The sequence below is a fragment of the Tachypleus tridentatus genome, chromosome 5 (assembly GCF_004210375.1).
Source record: "Tachypleus tridentatus isolate NWPU-2018 chromosome 5, ASM421037v1, whole genome shotgun sequence".
NCBI lineage: Eukaryota > Metazoa > Arthropoda > Merostomata > Xiphosura > Limulidae > Tachypleus > Tachypleus tridentatus.
Window position 1 is genome coordinate 15,892,460 of NC_134829.1, and position 27,653 is coordinate 15,920,112.

Here is a 27,653-nt window from a genome sequence, read left to right on the forward strand (position 1 = left end):
TCGATGCTTTGACTGTCTTCCTGCTGTCAAAGTTAGGATCGAATATCAGTTTTTGTTTTGTTTTCTACCCTATTGTTAAACTTTGTTTTGGCTTGTGTAACGAGATATTACTGTGAGATCAACATGCTAGGATACATAATACAGAAAACTCAGTTTGGCTTTGAAACTTACTAAATATGAGCAGTTGGTAGATAATATTGACTGAATGAGCTGATTAATATAAACAATTGGTAAGTAAGTTTCATCTAGGTGAGCTTACTAAATATAAACAGTTAGTACATTATACATTAACTCGCGTAAATCGTAATAAGCATTTAAGCAACTGAGTAAATAGTCCCACATAGCCTAATGTTAGTAAAAAGAGTGCTTAAATATTCAAACATTTAACTTAGACGGAAATAGGGTCCTCTTTCTGGTCAGAGGTGAAAATATGGACTTACAACGCTCAAAATTAAGATTCTGATCTTCGTCGTGGACAGAGTGGAAATATCGCGTTGAGAAACAGTAAGTGAACGGGAAATTTGAATTTTAAAATATAGTTGATAAAAGTTGTGTGTTTTTAAGGTTCGTAGGATTTGTGTATTTGTATCAATAGCTATCTGTATCAGTCATCCCTGATTTTGAATTGATAGACTGAAAGGAAGTATATAGTGAACGGCACGTACCTTCAACTCTTGGGGTACTATATTCGTCAATTCTTGGAATACTATAATCAAATAGCTATATTTCACCGTAACTCTTCTCTTCCAGGGGTCAGCTCAAATCTCCGTGGCAGACAGAGTACAAGTATTCTATTTAGTAACGTTACGACGATTAAGAACAAATATTAGTCTTATAAGACACCCAAGCACACAAAGAGCGAAGCGCAACTTTGTGATGATGGAATGTTAATCATAACTTCTCAGGCTGCCCTGAGGTCATGTTCAGCCTGTTGGCCAGTGATGATCAGAAATACAATAATATGTAGGGTAATAATAATATTATTCAATAATGCCAAATTTGATTATTATAAATCAGACAGTGCAAATGATAATGTTACGCTCTTCATGTCATCTACTAGTTTTCAATGAATCAACACATTTATTATTTAATAAATAAAAAATACAACTTCCATACATCTATCAGGGTACTCTCTCAATGATGGCTGTGTGATTATTGTTGCTTTTTAAATATATATATATATGGGCATATATTGTTTCAGTAACTATTATTCAACACTGCCGTTCTACCTATATGTATATTTTGTTTGATAGCTTGGAACCTGTCGTCACTACTGTACTTTAAAAGTATTCTCGCTTTTGAAAGAAATATCTACTTTCCATATTTATCGTATGCGTGGGAAGGACTGAACAATCCGCATATTTGATGACTGCATTTAGAAAAAAAAAATCCGTTTTTTTTTTTGGCCACAGGCGAATGAGTGTTTCTTTGTTCGTCATAGATTTAGACGATAATGTGGAACTTGAAGGAAATTTTAATTTTCGACAAGTAAGTAAACGAGCACTTTTCTATCGGTTTTACAAAAGAAGACGCCATTTTCAACAGTAAAAATCTACTCTTTATTACTGATACATTTTATGGTCTAATAGTATGCATTGTTGAGCAAATAAGGAAAAAAATTATATATATAAAGAAGAAACAAGCTGAAAAGAAATGATTTCTCATGATCTTTGCGGTCCTTCTGTTTACTGAAGTGAAGACTCACCTTTGTTGTCAGAATGGAAAGAAGGATCCCATCAGCTAATGTACACATCGTCTTCGCTCGAAAGAAACTAATCAAAGACGTCTCTTGAGACCCGATGTTTTGTTGATTAGAATGTTCTTGAAGTTACTGAGTTTTTAGATGAGTTTTGAGCAGAAATCAATACTTAGTGATTTATTGTTCATAAAATCTTACTACAAGCATTCAAAGTCTTTTGAATGATTAACAGGTCTTCAATATTTCGATGTTATGTTCTGACCGACAAGAATTGAGAAACATATTTTGTCATTGAAAGCAAAGACTTCAGTTAGTTAATTGAGTTGTAAATCTTGATGCTATTTCTAAAGAACCAGTTCTAAAAAAAACGTATTATAACTAAAAAACGTATTATAACTAAAAAAACGTATTATAACTAAAAAAACGTATTATAATTAACCTTTCAACGTTCAGTTGATAAGTAATTCACTGAATACACCTTTATTCCAGTGCGAAGGTCTGTGGGTATGTACTTGTGTTACAGTAAAGCCACAGCGAGTTATCTACTGTTCAACAGCAGAGAATGAATCACTGCATGCCAATATTCTAAGTCCACAAATTTTTGATGACGAGAAACACTTGGTGTGGGTATTAACACTTTTATTGATAAGCAGAGAACAGCGTTTCGACCTTCCTAGGTCATCTTCAGGTTAACAAAAATATTTTTGTTTTAATTAACACAAGAGAAATTTATTACAATTTAATATTTTTTAATGATATTTGTAAATACTCGATAAAGAAACATTTCTGTCGGCATTCAATCAACAGCTACCTACATACAAAGATTATCTATCATAATCATACAATACCCGTCCTAAATTTCGAGTGAGTGAATAGTGGTAAGTCTACGGGATTACAATGCTAAAATCCAGACTTCGATTCCTTGCGATGGAGACAAGAAATCAGCTAAATATGGTCTTGGTACAAATAAAAATAAACCATAATTTTGAAGTGATAGACTCCACAAACTCTTCGATAACTCTTATCTAATTGAACAGTGGAATTTAACCCTCATTCTTGCCAAGTGTCAAAAACTTCAAAGTGTAGAGTGCGATTTTAAATTTTTTTTATTTAATATAATTAAAACTATTAATCCCTTGCATAACGCAAACTCTTAGCGGACATAAATTAAATGAACAATTATGTGTACTATATAAATTAGTAAAATATGTACAACAAAACTTATTAAGGTTTTTTTCTTATCCAATATATGAGAGCAAAAAATATTAATGTATATTTGTTTTTCTTGAAAATAAAATGCAAGTTATACAACACATACGCAATTAGAAAATGACTCAACCCCATTTTCTTGAAAATATAATACATAATTTAACAAATTTCCCTACTAACCCGTAATCTGAGGGTCGCGAGTTCGAATCCCAGTCATACAAACATGCTCGCTCTTTCCGTTGTGGAGGCGTTATAATGTTACGGTCAACCCCACTATTCGTTGATAAAAGAGTAGCCCAAGAGTTGGCGGTGGGTGGTGATGACTATCTGCCTTCTCACTAGTCTCACACTGTAAAATTAGGGACGGCTATCGCAGTCTGCTCTCTTGTAGCTTTGCGCGAAATTCAAAACAAACCAAACCAAATTAAAAAAAAAAAAATACAAACTCGATGAAATATTTAGTTACGCTTTTGTTTAGACATAAATAGAAGCCTGTATGTAGCCTGAAAATACTGTCTTTGTGTATAAAATTGCCTTTGACAAATTCTATTTGAAAATAGTATAGTAAAAAAAAAATCTAGTCTCTATCAAATTTTTTAAAACTATGGGAATGGTTTTATATTTAGTGTCGTATCGTTGGTTGTGATAGGAGTTTCAGATGCGATTACAAATTTTTGAAACTAACCTCTTATAGTTTTACTACTTACGAGGGCTGTTCAAAAAATACGCGGACTGTTTGAATTGCGCGGCTCCAGTTGATTCCAGGGGAATCCGCTTGGTGTCGCTAGGTTTGCACAGATCAGCTGATTACGACGCCATTTCCCGATTGCAGATATCTTCATTTGTGTATTAACTACGCGGTTTTAAGTGAAGTGCGATTTTTTCGTTTGGCGGATTTCAGAATGAATGACCTGAAGGAGCATCGACTTGCTGTGAAATTTTGTGTTAAACGTGGAAAATCTGTGACTGAAACTTTTGCTATGCTTAACACGGCTTACGGTGATGTTGCTATGAAGCGTATGGCATGTTTCAAGTGGCATGAACGTTTTAAGGATGGTCGACAGTCCATTGAAGATGACGAGCGCCCTGGACGTCCTTCCACGTCAACTGACGACCCACACGTCGACAAAATCAACACCCTGGTGCGGGAAAATCGACGTCTGACTGTCAGGGAGCTTGCTGAAGAGTGTGGGATATCAGTTGGATCTTGTTACGAGATTTTGACCGAAAAATTGAAGATGCACCGCGTTGCTGCGAAATTCAGCCCTCAGAACTCGTGAGTTTTGGCCAAACACTCGATCACTGTTCTTCCCCACCCCTACTCACCTGACCTTGCTCCTTGCGATTTTTTCTTGTTCCCCAAACTCAAAATACCCTTGAAAGGAAGAAGATTTGAGACGATTCCCGAGATTAAGGCAAATGCGACGAAGGAGCTGGAGGACATTACAAAAGAAGCGTACCAGGACTGTTTTAACAAGTGGAAACACCGTTGGGATAAGTGTGTGCGTTGGGGAGGAGAGTACTTTGAAGGGGTCCCAGATCTGTAACTTCTAAATAAAGTGCATTTTGTTTTATGACGTCAGTCCGCGTATTTTTTAAACAGACCTCGTATGTGAATACAGCCAGTGTAACATTCGTACATTAACAAGTTTATTATTTTAGTCGCCCCCCCCCAGTGGCTCAGCGATCGGCTTTCGATACCCGTGGTGGGCAGAGCACAGATAGCCCATTGTGTAGCTTTATGCTTAATTAAAAAAACAACAACAGTTATTTTAGTTATTAATTTTTACGTTTTTTTCACATTTTACTTTCTAAACGTAATTATTTTAAAATAATTTAGCACAAATTTCAATTCAAGGTCTCGTTATTTTATAACATTATGTAACAAAGTTTTACTTTTTCTTGTTCCTGGGCAGAAAGTGTTATTTCCCAATTCCTTATGCCTTAAGTAAATGAAAAAAAAACAAACCTATTTTCCCATCAAACTTTGCTTTTGTGACCTGAATAATGAATTTTTCAAATTTACCCATTTTCCAGAAGATTACAAGCATATTCAGTGCTGAGTAATTGATAGAGAATTTTCTCGAACTTACAAGAATTTTCAAGAACTTTCTAGAATGTTGTAGAACTTACAAGAATTTTCAAAAATGAAAGCGTACAAGTCACAAGTCAGAGGAAGCGTTACCGACCTTTGTCAAGCTTTTTCATTCGTCAAGATGGGCTCTGCTTCTGCCACAATGTATTCGGTCTGTGCGAGGCATTTGGAATTGCTTGTAGCCCGAACGAGTGGCGCCTCTTCATTGATAGCTCATCCAGAAGCCTCAAAGCTGTGCTGCTTTATAACAGGAAAAAGTATCCGTCTCTTCTCCTGGCTTATTCGGTGCACCTCAAAGAGGAATACAACATCGTCAAGATCTTGCTGGAAGCCTTGAAGTATGATAAGTATAGGTGGGAGGTTATCGGAGACTTGGTAGCATTCCTTATGGGGTTCCATGGAGGCTTCACCAAGATTCCCTATTATATTTGCCTTTGAGACAGCAAGGACATCGTAGTGCACTACAACAGAAAGCATTGGCTACAACGGACCGAGTTCTCTATGTGGAGGCACAATGTCAAGTGTGAGCCACTAGTGGACATCCAGAAGGTGTTGTTCCCACCATTGCACATAAAATTGGGTTTTATGATATAATTTGTCACAACACTTAATAAGGAGTCTGCAGCTTTCAAGTACCTATGATAATTCTTCCCTTAGCTGTCTAAGGGAAATGGCAAAGCTGATGTATTGATTTTCCTTCTTACTGAGCTTCTCGGGGAAGCTTTGTCGCAGTAATTCGGAGCTTTTTGGGCAATCACAAGGCCGAAAATTATGTGGAACTGGTTGAGGCTCTGGTGAAGAACTACGGCATAATGGGCTGCAGGATGTCCCTGAAAGTCCATATTTTCGACGCTCATCTTGATAAATTCAAGAAGAACATGGGAGCATACTCAGAGGAGCAAGACAAGCGCTTCCACCAAGACATACTGGACTTTGAACGCCACTACCAAAGAGCGTATAACGAAAACATGATGGGAGACTGTATTTGAGGGGCTAATACGTGAAAGTGATTTACATCACAGTTGCAAATCTCGAAAAACTACTCACTTCTAAACATTTTTGTATAATTTTAGTATAAATACATGTAAATCTTGATTCATATGTTGTTTTATTCAGATCTTATGTAAATTAAAATGTGCAAATTTGCCCGTTTTTACATAGAAAATAGGTTAATTTCTAAATTTGATTATCCAGGTCACAAAAGCAAAGTTTGAAGGGAATAATGGCCATTTTGTGTACTTTTACAACATAAGCAATTAAGAAATAACACATACTTAATGAGAACAACATTTGTGTTACATAGTCTAATTGTTCAGTATGACAAAAACCACCTGATTTGCCATTTGTTTTTCGTTTTGTTTTTGTTATTTCACTTATATTTCGATGTTAGTATTCAACCGGGCCATTTATTAAGATAGAATCTCCACTTAAAAGCTACTGATGTGAATATTTGAGCCAGACAGCCTACTTAAAACTATAAACGTGGGTGATTTCGGTAAATCCCAAATTAACTCGAGAATCATTAATATTAATAATTTTGGCAGATACAAAATTTACTTGAATGATAAAAATATGGATATTCCGGTCAGAAACAAAGTTATCTTATAAACTTTATCAACAGAAGTTATTTGCATAATAAAATACTTTGATCGATACCAGTGTAGATATTTCGGACAGGTATTAATTGTATTCGTAGTTATTAATATAGTATTAAGTGGATAAAAGCAAGTTTTTAATCAAACTATTGTTTAATAAAAGTCTCTGTGTTTGCGCGCGCGAGTGTGTCCGCATATAAATGGTGAACCGACAAACAGAATGTCATCAAATCTGACTTGTATTTCACAGCCCTCCTTTGAGGAGTGACATAGTGGTAGGCATTCGCATATAACTCCCCTCTCCATGTCGGTCTTTTTAGCGTGTATTATCACTGTAAAAATTTATTTTTGAGACACCAGCAATTTGTAAAATTTAGGCGAATGTGAGCAAGAATTTGCCTAAATCGAATGAAAGTTAATTCTTTGAGAAAACAATAAGTTGTCCAGTATAGTGTAATTATGGATTCTAATTTAGTGTAATTATGGATTTTAATTTTTATTTTATGTAAATATATCTTAACACAAAAGAAGACCTTAATTTATAATATTAAGGGGGAAAGCGTTAACCCTGTATATTTGTAAGAGACTAAAGACCAGGTATCAATACTCCTAGTGGGCACAACACAAACTACTAATATGAAATGCATTTCAACTGTGTGTTATAAGGTACACACAGTGTTTCAGGCGTAACTGATATGAAGTATTTTTCAGCTCTGTCTTTGAATGGGTGATAAGTCATGTATAACAAAATGCGTTTCACACAGGGCTATGTGTGTTGTTAAGAGCTGCTCTACTGAGTGCTTGTATTGAAACAAGTGCGTGATCTATGGTTAACTACAACAGATTTATGTTAAAGTACTACTATAAAAGTTATCTTATTGGAACACCATAATTGGCCAATTAGGTAATGATAATTACAAGATGCATTGTTTTGTGACTAATTTCCTCTCGTGAAACGTATCTTGTTTCCCAACTTTAGATATTATCTACTGTAGTTTTTGCGACCGATTTTTCTTAAATTCATTTTCCTCATGTTAGGCAAAGTTGATTTGTGGAAAGTAGTGCACTTCCGAACTGGAAATCTAGTGCGGAATTTTATCTCTAAACTATTAAGACAAAACATTGAATCTTTCGACCATGGGATAAGTATACTTGACAATTGAAGTATGCTTATCTTCACCAAATCATATTTCCACTACTAATGCGATTATGCAATGGTGAATATAGAAAGATAGTTTTGATTACATCTGAAGAATTGGGTGAAAAAGGTTTGTTTGTTTGTTTTTAAATTTCACACAAAGCTACTCGAGGGCTATCTGTGCTAGCCGTCCCTAATTTAGCACTGTAAGACTAGAGGGAAGCCAAGTAGTCATCATCACCCACCGCCAACTCTTGGGCTACTCTTTTATCAACGAATAGTGGGATTGACCGTAACATTATAACGCCCCCACGGCTGGATTCGAACCCGCGATTCTCGGATTAGGAGCCGAATGCCTTAACACGCTTGGCCATGCCGGGCCTACGTTCATAAGAAACCATTTATTATATCGATGTAATACACGTTGTAGATGTACTTTTCACAATACATCGTTTGGCAAACCAGTACTTCTACTCATGAATATTTAAGTTAATGAAATAGATAAATATATTTAGGTTATTTCAGTTGAGAGAAAAACTAAACAAGCGATTCTAATTTCTGGCACTTATGTTTCTCTTAGTTCGTTCCATAATTTTGCAAAGTTAAGGTCATTCGTCACTGGGTCAGTTTTCGCAGTTTGTCATGACATGTATGACGATCTAATTGACTTCTGTTACAACATCACAGTGGTTAGGTTAACAAGATAAATTTTATTATCGCCAAAATACGTAATTTTTAGCTGTTAAGAGTGACTATATGCCTTCACTTCTAGTTTATCAGTTCATATTTGAGGACAAGTATGCACAGACACACAGCTCTATGCGTATTTTTTAGAAAACATTGTGAACAAACAAGCTATTAAAACAGATAGCGCTGTTTGTCAATGAGCTCCTTTAGAATAATTTAAAATGAATAAACCACAGTTTATTCAAACCATTTTAATATAACAAAGGAAGTAATTCTTAATGTGTTAATTTTGTTTCTCACCAACAACGCTATCAGTAAATAATATATTTATATTATTTATATTTTCTTAGTGAAACTAAACTCGCTATTAAACTTTATAAAAACAAAACCGTTGTCTTTGATTCTAAAAAGGTAACCTCATCATATAAACAAATTACCATTTTGCTTTGCTACTGTGTAATTTACGAAATAAATAGTTACATAAATGAACAATAGGAATAAACATATCAGCTATCTACATGTCTGTAATGTTTGAAGTTGGAATGAGCAAACCAATCTTTAAAGCTTAATTTGTGTTTCATGGAATACCAACTCCTACTTGTAAGTCTAGTCTAATGGTAAATGTGCGTGATCATAGCCAATCCGTTTGAAACATTTCGTAAGGTCTTCGAAATTTTAGACAAAGTTCATATATGTAGCCAATTATTTTACTACTGAATAATCGCAGATAATTCCACTTTTGCAACAGTGAGACTCTTAAATCAGTAACAATATGTTTCAACAGAAGGTTATGTCTGGTAACAGCAAGTTTATGTTTCAATAGAAGATTATGTCTAGCAACAGCAAGTTTATCTTTCAACAGAAGATTACGTCTGGTAACAGCAAGTTTATGTTTCAATAGAAGATTATGTCTAGCAACAGCAAGTTTATGTTTCAACAGAAGATTACGTCTGGTAACAGCAAGTTTATGTTTCAATAGAAGATTATGTCTAGCAACAGCAAGTTTATATTTCAATAGAAGGTTATGTCTGGTAACAGCACGTTTATATTTCAATAGAAGATTATGTCTAGCAACAGCAAGTTTATGTTTCAACAGAAGATTACGTCTGGTAACAGCAAGTTTATGTTTCAATAGAAGATTATGTCTAGCAACAGCAAGTTTATGCTTCAACAGAAGATTACGTCTGGTAACAGCAAGTTTATGTTTCAATAGAAGATTATGTCTAGCAACAGCAAGTTTATGTTTCAACAGAAGATTACGTCTGGTAACAGCAAGTTTATGTTTCAATAGAAGATTATGTCTAGCAACAGCAAGTTTATGTTTCAACAGAAGATTACGTCTGGTAACAGCAAGTTTATGTTTCAATAGAAGATTATGTCTAGCAACAGCAAGTTTATATTTCAATAGAAGGTTATGTCTGGTAACAGAACGTTTATATTTCAACAGAAGATTATGTCTAGCAACAGCAAGTTTATATTTCAATAGAAGTTTAAGTCTGGTAACAGCAAGTTTATGTTTCAACAGAAGATTAGGTTTGGTAACAGCAAGTTTATGTTTCAATAGAAGGTTATGTCTAGCAACAGCAAGTTTATATTTCAACAGAAGATTGTGTCTGGTAACAGCAAGTTTATATTTCAATAGAAGTTTAAGTCTGGTAACAGCAAGTTTATGTTTCAATAGAAGGTTATGTCTGGTAACAGAACGTTTATATTTCAACAGAAGATTATGTCTAGCAACAGCAAGTTTATATTTCAATAGAAGTTTAAGTCTGGTAACAGCAAGTTTATGTTTCAACAGAAGATTAGGTTTGGTAACAGCAAGTTTATGTTTCAATAGAAGGTTATGTCTAGCAACAGCAAGTTTATATTTCAACAGAAGATTGTGTCTGGTAACAGCAAGTTTATATTTCAATAGAAGATTGTGTCTGGTAACAGCAAGTTTATATTTCAATAGAAGTTTAAGTCTGGTAACAGCAAGTTTATGTTTCAACAGAAGATTGTGTCTGGTAACAGCAAGTTTATATTTCAATAGAAGTTTAAGTCTGGTAACAGCACGTTTATATTTCAATAGAAGGTTATGTCTGGTAACAGCACGTTTATATTTCAATAGAAGGTTATGTCTGGTAACAGCAAGTTTATGTTTCAACAGAAGATTAGGTTTGGTAACAGCAAGTTTATGTTTCAATAGAAGGTTATGTCTAGCAACAGCAAGTTTATATTTCAACAGAAGATTGTGTCTGGTAACAGCAAGTTTATATTTCAATAGAAGTTTAAGTCTGGTAACAGCAAGTTTATGTTTCAATAGAAGGTTATGTCTGGTAACAGAACGTTTATATTTCAACAGAAGATTATGTCTAGCAACAGCAAGTTTATATTTCAATAGAAGTTTAAGTCTGGTAACAGCAAGTTTATGTTTCAACAGAAGATTAGGTTTGGTAACAGCAAGTTTATGTTTCAATAGAAGGTTATGTCTAGCAACAGCAAGTTTATATTTCAACAGAAGATTGTGTCTGGTAACAGCAAGTTTATATTTCAATAGAAGATTGTGTCTGGTAACAGCAAGTTTATATTTCAATAGAAGTTTAAGTCTGGTAACAGCAAGTTTATGTTTCAACAGAAGATTGTGTCTGGTAACAGCAAGTTTATATTTCAATAGAAGTTTAAGTCTGGTAACAGCACGTTTATATTTCAATAGAAGATTGTGTCTGGTAACAGCAAGTTTATATTTCAATAGAAGGTTATGTCTGGTAACAGCACGTTTATATTTCAATAGAAGATTATGTCTAGCAACAGCAAGTTTATATTTCAACAGAAGATTGTGTCTGGTAACAGCAAGTTTATATTTCAATAGAAGTTTAAGTCTGGTAACAGCAAGTTTATATTTCAACAGAAGATTGTGTCTGGTAACAGCAAGTTTATATTTCAATAGAAGTTTAAGTCTGGTAACAGCAAGTTTATATTTCAACAGAAGATTGTGTCTGGTAACAGCAAGTTTATGTTTCAATAGAAGGTTATGTCTGGTAACAGCAAGTTTATGTTTCAACAGAAGATTAGGTTTGGTGACAGCAAGTTTATGTTTCAACAGAAGATTATATTTGTTTAACGTTCTTTGAGTCATCTTATATTATTAAGTTAAACCTTTGTAATTCGCCTTCTCATTTTTTCTGTTGATAACTTTTTGGTGCAGGTTTTCTGCGTTCTATCCATTACGGGAAATAAAAACCGAGATTTGAGCGTCCTGAGTACAGAAACTGATCCAACAGGGGTAACTTTCTTTCCATATCTATTTCTTCATCTTCTTTCAATCTTTCGTACCTAAATAGTCTCTTCAGTTATCTTTATTTAATCATTCTATTTCACGCTCTAACTTGCTCATTGACACGATACAGTGATACACATGCTAAGCTTTCTACATAAAGTATTTATTGTACAGGTTCGTTAAACAAAGTATTATTGGTGTCATATGACAAAAACGACTTTCGAATCACATATTTCCATGTATCTTTAGTACTTGGAAATGCGACCATTTAGTTCTCAAATGCTTCATTTCCACCCATACCCGTATCTTTGTTCGTTAACCAGTCCATCCCTCAGTTTGTTATTCTGCTTGTATGTCTGTCCTTGGCTGAATACTAGTACTTCTCTACTCTCTGTTTGTTTATTTTAGAATTTCGCGCAAAACTACACAAGGGCTATCTGCGCTAGCCGCCCCTAATTCAGCAGTGTAAGACTAGAGGGAAGGCAGCTAATGATCACCACCCACCGCCAACTCTTGGGCTACTATTTTACAAACGAATAGTGGGATTGACCGTTACATTATAACTACCCACGGCTGAAAGGGCGAACATGTTTTATGTGACGGGAATTCGAGCCCGCGACCTTCGTATTATGAGTCTTTCATTCTCTATTTCTCTGCCTATTTCCCATTTCAGTAATCTCTCTAGGCCTGTTCATTCATTTCTCCCCTATATGTCTGTCTGCCACTTATATATTAATCTCCTTGATTGTATATCTTTATTTTTGTCCTTAGAACCTGAAAAATGGATAAAGCCGAAATACCCATACTTTATATTGACGTCGTTGTTAGAAAAGCCTGGAGTCATTGGTGTTCAATACCATCTGTTTGTGAGAACCCACCATGCTACTCAACAACAATTAATACGCTTGTGAGTCCCACGGGCTAAAGGATACCCACTGTTAACAATACTAATAATGAGAAGAATCCTATTATTTTTATGTATCTATATGTATCTAAGCATATTTTTGTACGTATATGTGTGTGTGTAAACATATTACATCATTGTTTTCCAAATTCTGTGGTTCGCCACTCGAAAGAAATGGCTGTCTTTTTGGCAGAAGAGCCCAAAATTAAGGACGGAAGAAACAGAAGAGTTAGAGATGATGGAAACCTAACAAATCAATCACTTTGGTCTAGAAGTTTTGTTTTGTTTTGCTCTCACATTTACCCAATCCTTGCAAACATTTTTGTCATTTTAAATAAATTATTAATAATAAGTAAGGAAAATATTGATTTTCCTTTTATCACTTGCAAACATGATTTTGGTATGAAATGGTTTACAACGGAAACATTACTGATTTTGGGCGGGGACGCCGCTGTTTATAGTATATAAAACATCGTATTACATATATTTTCGCATGCATCAGAGATGCGGTTTATATTTTGAATGAATTTGAAACTCTGCGGTAACCGTTTTTCAGAGCTAGAAATGCATGGCGTATCTGCATATCAAAAAGGTTCTTACAACATTTAAATTTATAGGAAAAAAAAAGAATTGATAAGACGCTACATATCTGATGTAAAATAGGCATGTGTCTTTAAATACTGCAGTGTCTGATTATTTTATACAATAATTTGTTAAGCATAACTATTAGTTAAAAATTACATTTCTCTTTGAAATTACTCAAGCCTGCGTTGTCTTTAAACAAGTGTTTTTTTTTCTTTAAATGGCTAGTTGAAAAAAAAATCATATTTCAAAGTGAGGAGACCTGATGTAATTAGCTTTAAGTTCAGTTAAGTTTATCATTAGGCAAGTCTCTTACAACGCTAAAATACGAGGCTCGATTCTCCGTGGTAGACAAAACGCAGATAACACTGCACAACAATGTTTATGCTTCTTGAATACTGTTGGGTGTTCCTTATAGATTTTTGGCTTTTTGCTGACTACTGTTGGACACTGCAAGATGATGCACCGGACATTGAATACAAACAAAAATCAGGAGCAAAACACTTTTAATTATGTTGAACTTAATAGCATATTAGAAACATAAACGACCCTCAGATTACGAGTCACACGCCTTACGCGCTTGGCCATGCCAGGCCCACCAGGTATCTGTCACAATCAACAAAAATTTTTCAGGAAGCAAAACTTTTCAAAAAATTGTTGTGGAGTGTAACTCATTTGTGTAGTTTTACATTAATAAAACACAAGCAAACTAAAATACACTAAGTATTTTCCTTGTATTAGATGTACATTAAAACATTTGAATAAGAAAATAGTTACTTTTACATTTGTCTGCGATAAAGAAATAGACAATTTTTCTTTGTGTTTTCATAGTGTTATATCTATTTTCAATATAGTGATATATGGGTGTATTATCGTGATAACCACTTTAAACATAATGAATCACATGTAGAACGTCATAGAACCTAAGTGTTTCTGGAAAACTAGTTGCAGATTTTTCTCTTCATTTGATTAAAAGGAAAAGCTGGTAATATTAATCAGTTTTAAAATTAAAGGAAAACGATGGTGGTCCAAAACTTATGGAAAGAAACAAAAACTGTTATGGATTTCAGATTTAAATTATTTGTTTTACAAATATGTAAGAAAAAAATTGAAAGAAGTTATAGATGACCGCAAATTGTGAGAGACCAAGAAAAAAATTTAATTGCAAATTATCAGATAATTTCAACAAATGTTTTAAATTCTTCAAAGTTTATAATTTTGTGTTATTTTTTTGTCTTCAACATTCAAGATCAATAATATAAAGGTGAAGATTATCTGATATTTGTTTTCTATAACAACAATTTAGAAATAGAACTACGATCATACTTCAGGTGGTTGAATGTCATGTGCATATAAGAAAGAGTATGTGTATTTTTTATTTATGACAAAGCTACGCCATCCAGTGGATCAGCGGTTTGTCTGTGGACTTACAACGCTAAAAACCGGATTTCGATACCCGTAGTGGGCAGAGCACAGATAGTTCATTGTGCAGCTTTGTGCTTAATTAAAAAAAAACAACAATAACGACAAAGCTACATAAGCTATTGCCACCAACCCTAACTTCGAGCTATTGTTTAAAGGGTTAGCAGGCAGTCAGAAGCACCCTGCTACCCATTATCCATGCTAAGGAACTAACTATCACACTTATAACGCAAATATTTTGTGGTATCATATGGATTCGAACAAGGTTCATATACTTGAGACCAAAGTGCACCTAAAAAAAAGCGTTCAGTTCGGAAGACAAAACAATTACAAATACCTTATATACATATAGAACTTCCTGAAATATCAGACACAAGTGAAAGTTGAATACGAAAATTACATGTAACTATAAATTACAGCATTCAAAATTAAACATTTTTGCTGACCATAGAAGCGAAATGAAACTGAAACAAATCTATTTCATTTATGACCACAATCAGAAACGTTTTGATTTTTACGTTTAAAGTTGTAGACCCGGAATGTAAATGTTGAAAGGATATTTTTTAGATAAGTTTGTTGCTACTCGATTTACGACATAAATGTTCAAAATGAGGCCAATAAACTCTAATGAAAAAATATAACTCTTCAATTTAATAATGATAAGTTAGTGACCTGTTTGTCCTTCAGTTCAAAAGTCAAAGTGACAAAGAAATACATAATTTAAAATGTGTAAGATAGTGTTGGCTTAAATAAAAGTCGAATATATTAATAAGTAAAACATGGAATTGAGTACTTGGATTGAAAGTATTCATTAATAGATAGGTTTAAAGATTAGCGTGACCAAGTTAATAATATAAATATATATATATATATTTCTTTTTTTTTTACAGAATAAATTCGCTTTCCTCACTTGAAGAAGATGAACCTATGTAAATCTTCCCCGTTCTCCACTAGAGCGAAGTCTCTACGTGAAAAATTTGGATCTAAAAGAAGTTTATCAGAAAACCTGAGGGATCCTCCTGTTACAAAGACAGAACGCTTTCCGGAGCGACAGTCAATTTCTGGATGCTTACGTGTGGCTCCCAGACTTCCAACTGAACATTCTAATCTATTTTATACCCTATCGGAAGATGCACACTGTTGTGAACTGGACGTAAACTCCTACCAAACAGATCCACGATTCCCGTGGCAAAGAAATATTGCTATTCAGTGCGATATGTCCCCAGAAGAAGTTTCTTCTTCACTTTCTTTGACGGATTCTTCCGAGGCACTAAGTAGGAGCAACGTCCAACTTGATTCACGATGGGGTAACAAGCTGGGAAAGACTGAAGAGATGAGTCGATGTCATAGTGCCGTCTCTTACAAAAATGTGCCAAAATCTGTTCCAAAATACATGATTGTTCCGTCCAGCTCGGAGCAGCCACAAGGACGTCCAGGCTTGCCTAAGGAGATACTTTCTCGCCGGAAATGCAGTTCCGGTCTTCAGCGATCCATGTCTTTAGAGCGTGGCAAGTGTAGATCTAAATTAGTCCATCAGATGTCGATGGACGACAGCCGAATTGATCAGTCACATCTCTATGTGCCCCATCACGTGCAAACTCTGACCCCGAGTTTGGAAGTTGTCCCTTCAAGTGAGCTTATTTCTCCTGTTTCATGTGAAATGACAAAAAATTCCAGCGCTCCGAATTCCCGTACAGTTACGCCTTCTCACGAGATACCAATTCATCCGCCCGGTGTTGTAAGCAATCCGAGTTTGATTATGCGCAAACCTACTGCAGCAGAACTCCGAAAATTACGTTTTGTACGTAAAGACACAAGTTCGGCCCCTGACTCCTTGGACGAAACCACTCCACAAACACCTGAAATAAAGATGACCAATTATTTTAACGTAGACACGATACAGAAATATCTTAACCTAACTTGTAACAGTGCTTTAGACGGTCGCTTTCATTTGAATCTTCCATCTGGAAACGGTAAGATTAACATGAAATAACCATTCACTAGTCTGTTATAGTGCAAAATTAGAAAAATAATGTTCGTTTGAGGCCTGAAAATGATTCAAATATTATAAATGACATTATCATCGATATTAATAGCCAACAGGATTGCCTTGTTTGTTTGTTTTGGAATTTCGCACAAAGCTACTCGAAGGCTATCTGTGCTAGCCGTCCCTAATTTAGTAGTGTAAGACTAGAGGGAAGGCAGCTAGTCATCACCACCCACCGCCAACTCTTGGGCTACCCTTGTACCAACGAATAGTGGGATTGACCGTCACATTATAACGCCCCCACGGCTGGGAGGGCGAGCATGTTTGGCACGACGCGGGCGCGAACCCGCGACCCTGAGATTACGAGTCGCACGCCTTACGCGCTTGGCCATGCCAAGCCCCAGGATTACTTGTTTAATTTCGAATTAATATCTTACTAATTAGTTTATATTTTATAAGTTGGTTGTAAACCTGCTCTGTTATGAAGGAATATCCGGACTATATTTTATGGTGGTTACAGTCAGGATTGTATGCTATTAACACCTTCATCCCAGACAAATCTATACGCTATATGGAAAACTAAGGATAAGTAATTACTTATACGGGCATCTTCTCTGTCGTAGAAATTCACTATTCCATTTCGTAGTGAGGTATCTGGTAAACAAATTATCATCATGAACCTGAAAAATCCAAAATCTCCACATTTAATAACCTAGTTAGCGCTCTATAGTCTTGCAAGACACAATTATTAGTGTATACAGTAATGTACCGTCACCTGAAATAGTATAGATCTTCGCTAATAGTTTTAAATTTATTGGAACGCACCTAACTGATAAACTCAGGATAACATGACTCACAACATTCTGTATCAGCACAAATAGTTTTCAACACGATAATAAATACTATCAGTATGGTTCAGTTCACGTTTTCATCTCTTTTACCAATATTGTAAATACGGTACCTCGATTATACATCAAACCACACCAATATTGTAAATATGGTATTTAAAATATTGGTTAAACCACGTCAGTAGTGTGAAGCTGGAATCTCAACGATAGATCATTAAACCATGATACCTCGACTACAGATCAGGCCACCCCATCAATGTCGAAATCTCTAGTATAGATAAAGCCATCATAGAGGTGTAAATACGGTAAATCTGGGTCAAACTACTCAAACTACTCTAAAAATGTAAAACACAATTCTCTATGAATTACAGAACTATAAAAATTGTACTTAACGATAAATCCAACTGCCCAATATTAGTGCGTCCTAGACTTCCTACATTCTAGAATAAACAAGATTTATATTGTAAAAAAAAAAATGTTTAAAATGAACAAAACACGTTAGTACAATGTTCTTCGAATTGGACACCTTAAACAATTAACAAAAAATAAATTTAAAAAGACATAAGCAAGGAAAAATTATAAACACAGCTTTGTTCCCCTATCTCAAGCATGCAGAGGACATATAAACACCACAAAAACAAAGCACAATAGAGCAGTAAATATACACACGTAAATCACTTTAATAACTAATAGGCGATAATAATAATAAACTATGCATTTTACAATATATCTTGTGAAAGCAGACTGTAATACATTATAGAAATAGAAAACCAAAAGTTAGGTTCAGGAACACAATAAACACATACACGACTTTGTAATGTTTGTTTTTATCCGAAATAATCCTCTACACCAGAATTGAAGACCATAGAATAAAATGAAATAATATGAAGGTAATGGAACGTGAACCGCACGTGAAAAAATAACTAGGAAAAGCCATTCCATATTTGCCGAACTTATAACAAACACATTTAGTTAATCTGATGTCAACCACACGTAAGAAAGATAAAATAACCCTGTTACATTTATATAGGTCATGAAACATTCAGTCTATAGAATTAAAAACAGTTAACATCTCTCTCGAAAACATTCAACTGTTTAGCTGACTCAAATTCTATACAAGAAGACTGACCAACAGTCGAACCCTTGCCACGACTACCATAAAAAATTCCATTTCAAGTTTTCCTTAAATTATAACAAACGTCAGTAACCAAATGTAATTAGTCAATAATTAGCGCTTAATAATAAACGAGTAAATTTATTAATCATTGATCGCAACAGCTGTGGTTTAATTAACTTGTAATATTATAAGTGTTGAACCAACTAAATTACACTCGAGTTTCTCGCAACAACACAATGCTTAATGTATGTTACAAAAATAGATAAGTTCAGATATCCATTTTTTGAATCATACCACATCAATAGCGGGATATCAAGTCTTTTACTATCACTTATAATAGATAAACGACTTCCCCAGTATAAGGTTTATTTTTAGATAAACAATATACAACAAAAAACCTTTTTTTTTATATCTAAAATTTGAAACTGGCCAACAGTCTAAAATTTACAATGGAATTAGCTTTGTAGTATCAGCGTACAGGAAGCGTGGAGCAAACGTGAACGAGACAATAGGAATACAGTAAAAAGAACAACAAAAGTCGGTTGTTTCATAATGTGTGGTGTAACTAGGATAATAACATAAAAATAAAGATTTGAGAACAGCTAGACGAGCAGACAGTGAAGAGAACAACAAAAGTCGGTTGTTTCATAATGTGTGGCGTAACTAAGGTAATAATAAAGACGGATTGTCACATTTTGAATGAAGAAAAATGAAATATTCTGTTTGGTTTTTAATTTCTCGCACAGCTACTTGAAGGCTATCTGTGCTAACTGTTCCTAATTTAGCAGTGGAAAACTAGAGGGAAGACAGCTAGTCATCACCACTCACCGCAAACTCTTGAGCTACTCTTTTACCACTCACCGCAAACTCTTGAGCTACTCTTTTACTAACGAATAGTGAGATTGACCGCAATTATAAAGCTCTTACGGTTGAAAGGGCGAGCATGTTTAGCGCGACCCTCACATTAGGAATCGAGCGTCCTATCCACCTGACCATGCCGGTCATATAGAAATATGAAACTAGAATCAAAAGAAATTAAAGCTAGATAAAAAAAATATATTTTTTAATTTTTTCTGGTAAGTTGAGATTTATCAATAGTAAATTAGAATAACGAAAATGTAAGTAAACTTAAATTGTTGTATTGGCTACTTAAATTGTAGGTTTCCAAAAAAACATGTAACATTTTATCTTTTCGTTTGTGGCAATTACATTTGATAATATATCCACAACTAACTGGAAACACTCAAATTAAGTTATTTTTAAGTAGTTATTTACTGAATACGTCCATGTAGAATGTGATAGATAGAACACTAAATATTCAGATTGTTTGTTTTACAGTTAAGTTGCATTAGGCTAATCGCTGTGTTTACCGTAGGGAATAGAACTTGAAATTTTAGCGTTATATGTCCTTACTTATCTTTGTCCCAACGGGAAATGAATATTGAGATATAAGTAGGTTAGCAACTTACAAACAAGATTTTTAATAGTTCTCCATGTCAAAATTATAAAAAGCTACGATATGGACATTCTAACGGATTCCGGAAATAATGACTAATGAAACCTTTGTTAAAAAGTAAAAAAATCAGTTAAAGAAAATATGTATCTGTGAAATGTTAGTTTTCATAACGTCTGGCATTTCTCTTAAACTAATTCCACAAATCTGACGTGGTATTATAGGTTTACGTATTTATGAAAATTGAGCCACAAAATGGTTCTTTTAAATTATGAGTCTCAAAGGGTACGTTTCTGCTATAACTCTCTACGTCTTAGTTATAACTTCATTAATATACCATTTTAATAAGACATGAACTTCAATGGCATGTCTGACAAAATTTAGTTATGGCCTTTTTCTTTCAATGCCTTTATCAGTCCATTGTACTTATTAATTAGCTCCTCTGACCTACATTTCCCTGCATCATTAGCATCACATGCACCACAAAAATTGCATCTCTGCTAGCTCCCTGTATTATACATCCTGCTTTGTCAGTTATATATTCCATTTGTGTTCTTACGTAGAATAATCTCCACTGATTAGTTAGTTAATCCACATGCTTTGTCAAGAAATCACCAATAACTTCCTCCAGTATTACCTTGTGTGCATAAATGGCGTGCTGAAATTTGTTGCTCATTAGAATAGGCTCATTACAATTACATTCGCTAATTTTAGCCACAACAGTACTTTTTCTAACTTCTTGAAAGTCATTGTTATCTAATGTATTCCTTGCATGTAAAAACTTAAGCTTCTCGAACGTACAAGTTGAACTTATTAAAATTACAGCTTACCACTATAAGGCGCCATCTCTCGGTAATATTAAATAATATATAATATTAAATGTTTTACTGTACACTAGATGGCAGAAACTTCTCTAGTTGTTCTTCTTCTTGTAAACAACGATACTTGTAACCGATACTTAAGCAACACCTTTACTTAAATATAATTATGTTCTTGGCTTTAACGAGTTTTCATATTTAGAACTTAATGCTAATTTAAACTCATGTTTGAAAAAGACACGAGATTTCTACTCGTTAAGACGTAAAATCGTTATCTCTGAAGGTATTCAAAACCAAAGGAAAAACTGAATTATTATTAACCACAAAGTAATACAATGAGGTATCTCTTGTATACTCGCCGTATAAATAGAAACCTGATTCTTTGGGTTATAAGCCAATAGAGTTACCGCTGAATTACCACAAACTGTGATACAAAATACCATCTATCGCGCATTTTAATTGATACAGTTGTGAGAAATGACTCTTTACTATTATTATTTTTAACTTATTAGGAACAACAAACTGAACAATATTTTGTGTCAGTTTCACTGTTTATATTAAATATACTTTTATTGCTGTTTTCGATAAGTAATATCAGAAAACTGCTCTAAATAGTGTAAAAGTATTGCTATGACAATGGTCTAAGAAATTTAATCGCCTTGTTTTAAACCTATATTTGCAAATATAAAGTGTCAAAAAAGTAAGGAGTTCAGTAAACTATCTACAGTACGTTCCTTATGAATTTATAAAATGAGTTTGAATTTCAGTCACCGAATTTGTTTGTCCCATATGGTAGTTTATCTGGGAGGCCACATCGGGATAAAAGGAGTAATAGTTTTATCAATTGTGTATCGACCATTCAATAATTTTCTTTGAATTTTATTCGTATGATTCAGTGTTCTAATTTTTTATGATTTATAAATTGGACGTAGTGATACTGAGAGTTTGAACAACTTTACAAAAAAAAACGCTTATATAAACCCCGATAATAAAACTACGGTTTTGTCTTTTTTTTCCGAAAATATTCATGTTTCACGCGTCTAACAACAAAAATTTGTGTTTTATTTACTTTTTTGAGGCTCAAGAACTCAATAAAATAACAAATGGTTTCAAATGTGAGATAAGAAAATTAAAGAGTCTAATTAATAGCTTCTAATCCTCAGATTTTCCAACTGTAAACTAGCTACAAATAAGTAAAATCACACTCTTCTTTAAACGATGAATATTTTACCCTTTATTTTCTAAGAAATCCATGTTTTGTTTTTTACAGTTTAAAAGGGAAATATTTGGTCACTTTTGTGTTTCGATTATAATTTTTACTACCTGTATGTACCTCTTCCTTATTTCAACGAATAGTATACCTGTATGTACCTCTTCCTTATTTCAACGAATAGTCTAGAAGGAAGGCAGCTCTTCGAAATTGCTCTTTTTTGACTAAACAGGATATTAGACAATCAATTTTACTACATATTTTAGGAAATGTGATGTGAACTTTGAATTCTAGGATTCACAATCTTGGTAAGTTAGCATTAGATCACGCGTGGCCCATTACAGAAAGATTCAAGACACCAATAATTGAAGAGCCCAAATTTTGATTTGGTTAGCAATGCTTATGTATTATTTGCACTAAACACAAAGACTATGTAATAAAAAAACTACGTAGGTTTTATGTCCATTGAGGATAAACATGGCTGTTTAATTCTTATTTGAGCTTTATGAATATAAAATATAATCAAAGCACTCATGTAAGAGATGTTAAAAGTTATTTATTGTTCATGTCGAACTGTCGTGTCTGGTCTTCTATCAAGAATGTATACATTCTCGACGTTGAGCCAGGTTTAAAAGCCTGTTGCAGCAACGAATAGTTTTCTTTCGCTTGATGTTACTAAAAATAGCTCTGATATTTTTCGAGACAAAAATGGAACAAGTACAAGACTGGAAATAAGATTAATATAGTAGCTTGAGATTTGGAAAAATACGTTTTTAATACGTTATTACGTTATAATTATTAGGATCTACCAAACGATAAGATCTCTAAAATGTATATGGTTTACATTTTGTGGATAAAGAAGCAATTTTTATAAGAAACTATCGTGAGAATCTTGTGTTGATTAATAAACAGAGAGAGTGTTACGTACTATGACTTGTTTCGGATGAGCCTCCAATATATTATATTATATGTTGCGATATCAAATAGTCCGAAATTTTTATTTTTATTTAAAAATTAATTGAATGTCGATGTGTCTCAAACTCATGACAACAAGATTGATACACACAATTATTTTTTCTAACATAAATATATTTTAATACACAACCGACACTACAATTTATGATAACGGCTATTACAAATAATGATTTATATATAAAAGTTTTACAAACTTACAAAGTGTATTCAATTTTGTGTATAGTCTGGAACTGAAGATTTCATCGACGGTTCACGATGAGCAAATGGATTTCGAGTTAATATCGGTACAGTTGACTTAATGAGTAGCTAGCTAGCTCTTCATTCTTGGCTAATCTCATACCGTTTACAACCTTTTTCACACAAAATTATATAATATCTTCATAGAAATACTAACGTCCGAAGTTAATTCACTGAGTTTACACGACTTGTAATGTTCGACATCTATGAACTCTCCTGGTTAAGTATCTGTAGTTTCTCAATTAATAAGCGTTAATCACAGTTATTGCTTCCGAGCTTTATATTATACTAGTTGTAACAAAGAAACAGTATTAAACTGTCTCTTGGCACATCGAACTTTAAGATAGATTCTCGTATGTTCAGGTGGGAACAATACCGGCAGTCACTAGTATTACGTAGGCACACATGGTACTTTGCTGATTCTTTCACTCGAGAATCTTCTACAAAATTAGGGAACAGACAGGACTTTTGCAACACACATTTAACAGTATAACATTAACAGTATTAACAGTAACTTACAAGTAATATACAGCTTTAAGCGAGATCGTACAGGCCTCGTAACCCAAATTTCTATTAAACTTCGCCTAGTATGGCCTAACGTTTAGGGCACTCAATTCGCAATCTGGGCAATACTGGTTCGAATCTCATCACCTAAAATACTTGCCCTTTCATCCATGAAGGCATTATAATGTGATGCTTGATCTCATTATTCGTTGGTAAAGAGTAGCTCAAAGGTTTGCTGTTGTTGGTGTTGAATAGCAACCTTTACTCTAATCTATTACTTCAAAACTAGAAACGGCTAGCGCGAATAGCCTTACAGTGTCTGTGCACAACATTCAAAACAAACAAATTACTAAACTCCTCACTTTTCATCATTTCTGGACTAACGATATCACATGACAGCTCATAAATAACCTCTTGTATTCCTGACGGATAACCAACAATTAGCGACATCTAGTGCCTATTGATAAAAAACAGGCGGTTTTGGTGAACGGTATTGACCACTTACACATAATGCCAACCACTACGTATCTTAGTAAGAATACTTCTACACGGTCGTTATGTAGGTTATTTTGTTATTTTTCATTTTATATCTCATTATTGAATTCAGAGGACTTCCTGTCTCAGAGATTTCTAAGCTACTTTTATATCATAATTGGTTCTGTATCTCTGTGGAACTTATAGATCATATAACATGAATCTTCTGTTGATTTCATATTTGCCAATAAATACATGAAGTTGATTATAAAGCATCTGTTGTACGACCAAAGCTAGAGAAAACTGTGAACATATGTTTTAGCTTAGGTTTTACCTAGTCACTGACTACTTTATTTTACAAGGGTTCTGTACACACTTTGTTCCTAACTTTGAGTTACATAGATCACTGAAGTTAGCACTACCTGCTGTTGGAACATCTTTTGCTGATGGTGACGGTCATTGTGTATAGGGTATAGCAGTTTCATTTTTATTATTTTAGCTGTCCACAATTAACGCAATTGTACCTTATCTCTTTCTCTCAGCCCATCTACTATAGTGTTCCTATGTTTACAGAAATAGCTCAATCAGTGTGATCAACTTCATGCAGTCCTATCCATTGCTTCATATCTAGTTCTGACGACCAGTAGTTTTGCCTGTTTCTGGCCTGATAGAACGAGTCACTTACGGAGAGCTAAGCAGGAAGTAGAGTTACCGTTTCAGTTTTCCAACAGTATCGAATCTGGTTTGAAGTCACTGTTGTGGCCTTAGTCATTATAGAGATAGCCACGGTCAGAACTACAATATCTCTGATATCCATATCGTGCTTTATTTGTTCACTTGATAAACTTTCTACATTTTTTTCAAAACATAACCCTCATGATCTGACATAGTCATTTCAGGATACATTTCCTCGTGCAGAGAACATGGGTCGTCTACATAGATGACCATTTTTTTTAATTTGTGAACATCAAACGCAGATCAAACAATTATCTACACAGTCAAATTTTTGTCGTAATTCTTTTATTAACGTGTCCCAGCAGAAGTGCTGTTCGTCACTAAGATATTAAACAGAGTCTAGGCTTAACAGCTACCATTATTTTACCACCAGACATTTTATACAACAAATTCATTGAAAAACAGCAGTGAGCAGCCAAAGTTCTGTTGGTTCATGATATATACCTGAATAACATGCTTATTTTGAGGACCTTATTACGCCAATTATCATAATTATCTTTTATATAGACTTCTATAAGATCATACTAATTGCTTATGATATTTCTGATAATAAACATAAACTTAGTTTCCTACTTTTATATCATTTTTATAATTTGTTGATTTCAGGCTTATTCATAATAATGATGTTGAAAACTGAGTTTACTCTTATTAACTTAATTTTGGTCCTATATAATTAATTAAAGTTTATTCAGTACTACTTTGATCACAGTATTATGATAACATACTAAATAAAGCTTAATTCGATTAAGATAAATTTATTATGATAACATATAATTTACCCTCGACAGGATAAAACTAATAACACAACTTAATAAGCGTTATGTGTTATAGAAATACAACTTGGTGTTACTAATATCACTCTGGTACGAAATATACATAAAATAGTTTAATTTTGCTATTCTTGCCCTATTTTAATACAGTAAAATATGGGTTAAACCGATTAGTCTGTTTTTAGTATTATAGTATTTAAAATTCTGCTTAATCTAAGTGGACTCAGTTTGTTCTGGTGGTAATAAAGTACTATTCAGTTTGTTTAATTTCCCGCAGAGCTACACGAAGTCTATTTGTGCTAGCGGTTTCTATTTTAGCAGTGTAAGACTAGAGGGAAAGCAGCTAGTCACCACTCACCGCCAACTCTTGGGCTACTCTTTAATAACAAATAGTGGAATTGACCGTACATTATAACGGGCGAGCAACTTTAGTGCGACGAGGATTCGAACCCGCGACCCTCAGATTAAAAGTTGAGTGCCTTAACCATCTGGCTATGCCGGGCCTATATTGTATTATAATGAATTAAAATAGAACCTATTTTTAATAATTTCAGTTTGCTGTGAGATTGTCAAAACATAACATTATTATTATTATTATTATTATTATTATTATTATTATTATTATTATTATAGCACTTATATTATTACAGATACACTAAGTCGGTCTTTCTAGGTTTGTTTGGTGTGGTTCCTTTAAGATAGAGTTAACCTTATTTTGGTCACACGAATAGATGTTTCAACATTTCATATTGTTCATAAATTAAGAGACACACCTCTTGGAAAGCAAAAAAAAAAAAGAGGCTCAGCTTGGTTTGATAACATGTTTAAATTACATTTAAGTACTACTTTCTTCATTCTAAATTCATAATTAACATAAAATACAGTTCAGCATTAATACCACTACATTGGTTTAACAACACGTATAAAAACGATCCAGCGAGATTAGGACAACATTGGTTTGATAACATATATAAATACAGTTTAGTATTACTAGGACTACATTAGTTTGGTAATATACACAAGTTAAATACAAAAATGAGAAGTTAAAAACATGCAAATACAGATAGCAAAAATAGTGGTTAGGGTGCTGGACTCGCAATCTGAGGGTTGCGAGTTCGAATCCCCGCCCCATCAAACATGCTCGTCTCTTCAGCCGTGGGGTTTATAAAGTGATCATTCACACTATTCGTTGGTAAAAGAGTAACCCAAGAGCTGGCGGTGGAGTGTGATGACCAGCTGCTTTCACTCTAATCTCACACTGCAAAATTAGGGAAACCTCGCACAGGTAGCTCTCGTCTAGATTTATGTGAAATTAAAAAAACAAACAAACACACAAACCCTTTAGTCTTTCACTGTTAGATGAGGACATGTAACGCAGATATCCCTTGTATGGCTTTGCCCGAAATGAAAGCAAAGAAACATTTTTTACTAAGAATATTAAACATTAAAATATATGATTCAGTCAGTTTTATTTAGAACACACTACAAAGATAACATGAAAATGAAGCCCAAATTTAGTAAGTTAATTTTAGTTCAATATCGAGTGAAAGTACAGCTCAGTTTTTTTTAAAGTTAATTCAAGTATATTAAGATTTAATTACGATTTAATTTTTCAAACTTCATTATGGCATAATAACATTAAAATATGCGCCTTTTAATAAACTGACTTTATTAGGATGCTAAGAGAACAGAGCTTAATTATACTAGAACCACGGTGGATGATACCTGTCAATATTTAACATCACACTAAAGCTAACACAATTTCCCGAACAACATGGACGAAAGTCTCAGCCCTTTAAAAAATTGTGTTAGCTTTAATGTAATGTTAAATATTGTTTAAACACTATCTTTGACAATATCAGTTACACAGTAAAGACTGACCAAGTAAATATTGCTTTGACAAAGATGAATAGTTAACGTAAAGAAAAGTGTTTT

General features: G+C 33.9%; 1 protein-coding gene across 1 annotated transcript in view; it reads left to right on the forward strand.

Moving 5' to 3' along the window:
• Window positions 1-27,653, forward strand: part of LOC143250597 (pleckstrin homology domain-containing family G member 7-like) — a 187,858-nt gene that overhangs the window by 64,962 nt on the left and 95,243 nt on the right. The window contains exon 2 of the mRNA XM_076501402.1: window positions 15,481-16,563. Coding sequence (XP_076357517.1) covers window positions 15,510-16,563 — 1,054 coding nt within the window. The 5' untranslated portion in view covers window positions 15,481-15,509. The remainder of the gene's footprint in view (window positions 1-15,480; window positions 16,564-27,653) is intronic.